At 32.6% G+C, this 2,957-nt stretch overlaps 1 protein-coding gene across 2 annotated transcripts in view; it reads right to left on the bottom strand.

Moving 5' to 3' along the window:
• LOC112504457 (putative PAP-specific phosphatase, mitochondrial) overlaps nt 1-2,699 on the bottom strand; it is a 15,878-nt gene extending 13,179 nt beyond the window's left edge. For both annotated transcript variants that reach the window (XM_025108397.1, XM_025108398.1), the window contains exons 1-2: nt 2,521-2,699; nt 2,324-2,420 (exon numbers count right to left, since the gene is read on the bottom strand). In XM_025108397.1, the coding sequence (XP_024964165.1) occupies nt 2,324-2,420; nt 2,521-2,639 (216 nt within the window). In that variant the 5' untranslated portion in view covers nt 2,640-2,699. The remainder of the gene's footprint in view (nt 1-2,323; nt 2,421-2,520) is intronic.
• Between the last annotated feature and the right edge of the window lie 258 nt (nt 2,700-2,957).

Raw genomic sequence — 2,957 nt, 5'->3', positions numbered from 1 at the left:
GACTTGAGATCGAGCGTTTGACTTTTTGGAGTTGGTAAACTCGTTGGTAGATGTATAATATTCCAAGCTTATAAATAGTTGTTTGAATGTGATATTTTGGATTGTAAAGCATGTTTTAGAAGTTAATCTACGTTTGGAGTTTATTAGTAGCTCTGCAATGTTGTGTATTTGAATTAAGTCCCGTTAGTGACACCGCCCGTTCCGGACCACGGGGACGGGGGATGTTACAAAAGGTTCCTGTTATATCAAATGCAAACCTTTTGCATGCATCATGTGCGAAATCAAGCACCTAAACAATTTTTAGTTCTTCCAAAGAATGTGAAATTGCGTCCTTCCAAACAAATTACTTGTCCGCTGTCGCCAACTCGCCATTAATAACTTTCATGAATAATGATTATGTATAACTAGATCATTAAGATGATCACATCAATTAGGATGAAAATTCAAGAAAATATAGCACTCTTATAATCCAATTAAACATGAGAAACAAAGGTACATATGATTTGTAATTATTAAATATGCCCTCTGTATATGACATTATAAAGTCTGCAGTGACTACATCATGTGACAAATATTGAAACCTATATACTTTCTCAAGCTCTTCTTAATTGTTTTAAAAATAATAACTACAAATTTATTATAGAAGATTATAACAAAGTGTAAGAAAACCCTATACAAGCAGATAATCGGAACAAAGCACATTTGTAATACATGAGCATAAAACTTCCATTTACGAGGTGTGGTCGACTCGTCATCAAGTGTAAAACTTTACATACATTGACCACATAAAGAAAAATATCCACCCAAAAAAGATTCTTTCTCAAATCGAAGGTCACCTTTGACCTTAAAAATTTTCATGGATTACTTTCGTAAATGAAGACTATAAACACATCAAACTTTATAACACAACCACAAAAAGGAAGATACTCAAGGGCGCCTGGCGGAGGGCAGGCGTACAACCAGGGCCCACAAGAAATGGGGCCCAAATTTTTTAGAATATAGTACTCCGTAGTAGTCAAAAAAAATTAGTAAATAAAAGAGAGATTTCTTTGATATCTAATAGAACCATAAAAGAATTTTGTATTATATTAAGGGCCCAAAGATGTATTAATTAAATACATTGGGAAAAAAAATATGTAAAAACTAAAAAGTTAATTAGTCATTCATTTTATTTATCTATTTATTTTTATTTTTACCAACAAACAAAGGCGAAATATCATAAAAAAAAACTAGCAAGGCGCTAGCAAAAAGAGAGTACAGGCTGAAAACAAGACATGGGAGAATTACACCACTCTATCCAACTAATCACCAAAACATCTTTCGGCACCCTATTTTTAAACCAGAAATAAGAATACGTCTGTAGTTGGCCTGCGAGAAAAGTAGTCGTTCATTTTATAGTATTGTTTATTGTCTCTTCAAGATTTTTTATCTTAAACTACTTGCCTATGAAATCTTGATATATTCTCCATCGTTCATCTCTCACCAACTCCTTTGATTATTTCATCCACATGAATTATATTTTTGCATTAGAATATAGTAGATTTCTTGTTATTAACTACGAAAGCTCCTATTTTTTGAAAAATATTACCATCTATGTAAAACAGTCAAACTTATATCTATATTTAGGATTTCAAAACTACACTTGTTTTTTTCATACATCATTGACTCCTTACTACCTAATATTTAGTGGATGAATTTCAAGTACTCTCTTATCTCCAAAACAAGAATAAGATCTCAAGCTAAACTAGCATGGCCTTTTGATTATAAGATTGATGGTTTCGAACCACAAGGGTGGTACCTGATTGGTTTAAACTTGGCTCCAAAGGTCAAAAAAAAAAATTGATGGTTTCGAAAAAAAAAAATTAACCTTAAAAGTTGAATACGGTGATGAAAAAACTTTAACCTGTGTTTGATGGAAACTCAATTGATTTATATTAACTTACATAGAGTGTTACTTAGAATAGTCAAGATTATGATCCAAACAATGACAATCTATATATATTTAAGGTATATTATAAGATGTTTTTGACGATTGAATGGATTGCCGATAGCTGTAAATGATATGATAGATAATATTAATTAAAAATAATTATTGATTGATTTCATGTCTAGGAGTATTCTGAAAAACGATTTTATATGAATTATTAGTATTTCTTGAATTTTATGTTACTTTCTTCGTACCTATCAAGGGCCTTTTTATACCTCGCGGGCCTATAAAATGTCAATGGATAACTTTTGGCAGTTCTATCTTCTATGTCTGAAACCTTAAATTGATCTGAAATGAAAAAAATAAATTGAGAAATGTCAATGTGATGAAACTTACGTCAACACAAAGACAGCAAGCCCGCTCGACCGCATCGACAGCAGCTCGTAGCTCTCTATTGTACTTGGCGTTCTGAACCGGCAATGGAAGGCTCGATCTGCCAGAAGAAGAATAATTAAGCAATTGGAACCCTAGAATTTGGGGCAAGAAGCAGAGTGGTGTTAATTACAGAATGATAAGAACAGGGTGGAGGATACCTGACGCTAAATCGCCGAAGGGACAATGACGACGACGTCGACGGTACAGTCAATCGAGGGTGAGGACGTAATAATTTATTAGTAGGGTTTTGAAGCCTTGAGTAATGAAGGATATCCATGGAGGGAATGAAAACGCGCGGTAGTAGTTGGGAGTTGATCCGAGAATGATGGAGTCTCTCCGTCCATCAAATATATCGAAATGATTTTTTTATATCCATTTCAAATAATCTATACTATCTATACTATATTATAAAGCATTTGGCTAAAACTCTTAAAAACTCTTAAACTCTTAAAACTCTTAAACTCGTTCATCCCTATCCGATTTCATCTCATATCTAAATTCGTGTAACTAACTGCAGATAAACACAATCAAATACAGGATAAACATTTTATTTTAAATATAAAAAATCTAAAATATAATTAGAATAATCATTGAG

The sequence above is a fragment of the Cynara cardunculus genome, unplaced genomic scaffold (assembly GCF_001531365.2).
Source record: "Cynara cardunculus var. scolymus isolate 2C unplaced genomic scaffold, CcrdV1 Un_Scaffold_5659, whole genome shotgun sequence".
NCBI lineage: Eukaryota > Viridiplantae > Streptophyta > Magnoliopsida > Asterales > Asteraceae > Cynara > Cynara cardunculus.
This window is presented reverse-complemented; position numbering and strand designations above follow the sequence as displayed.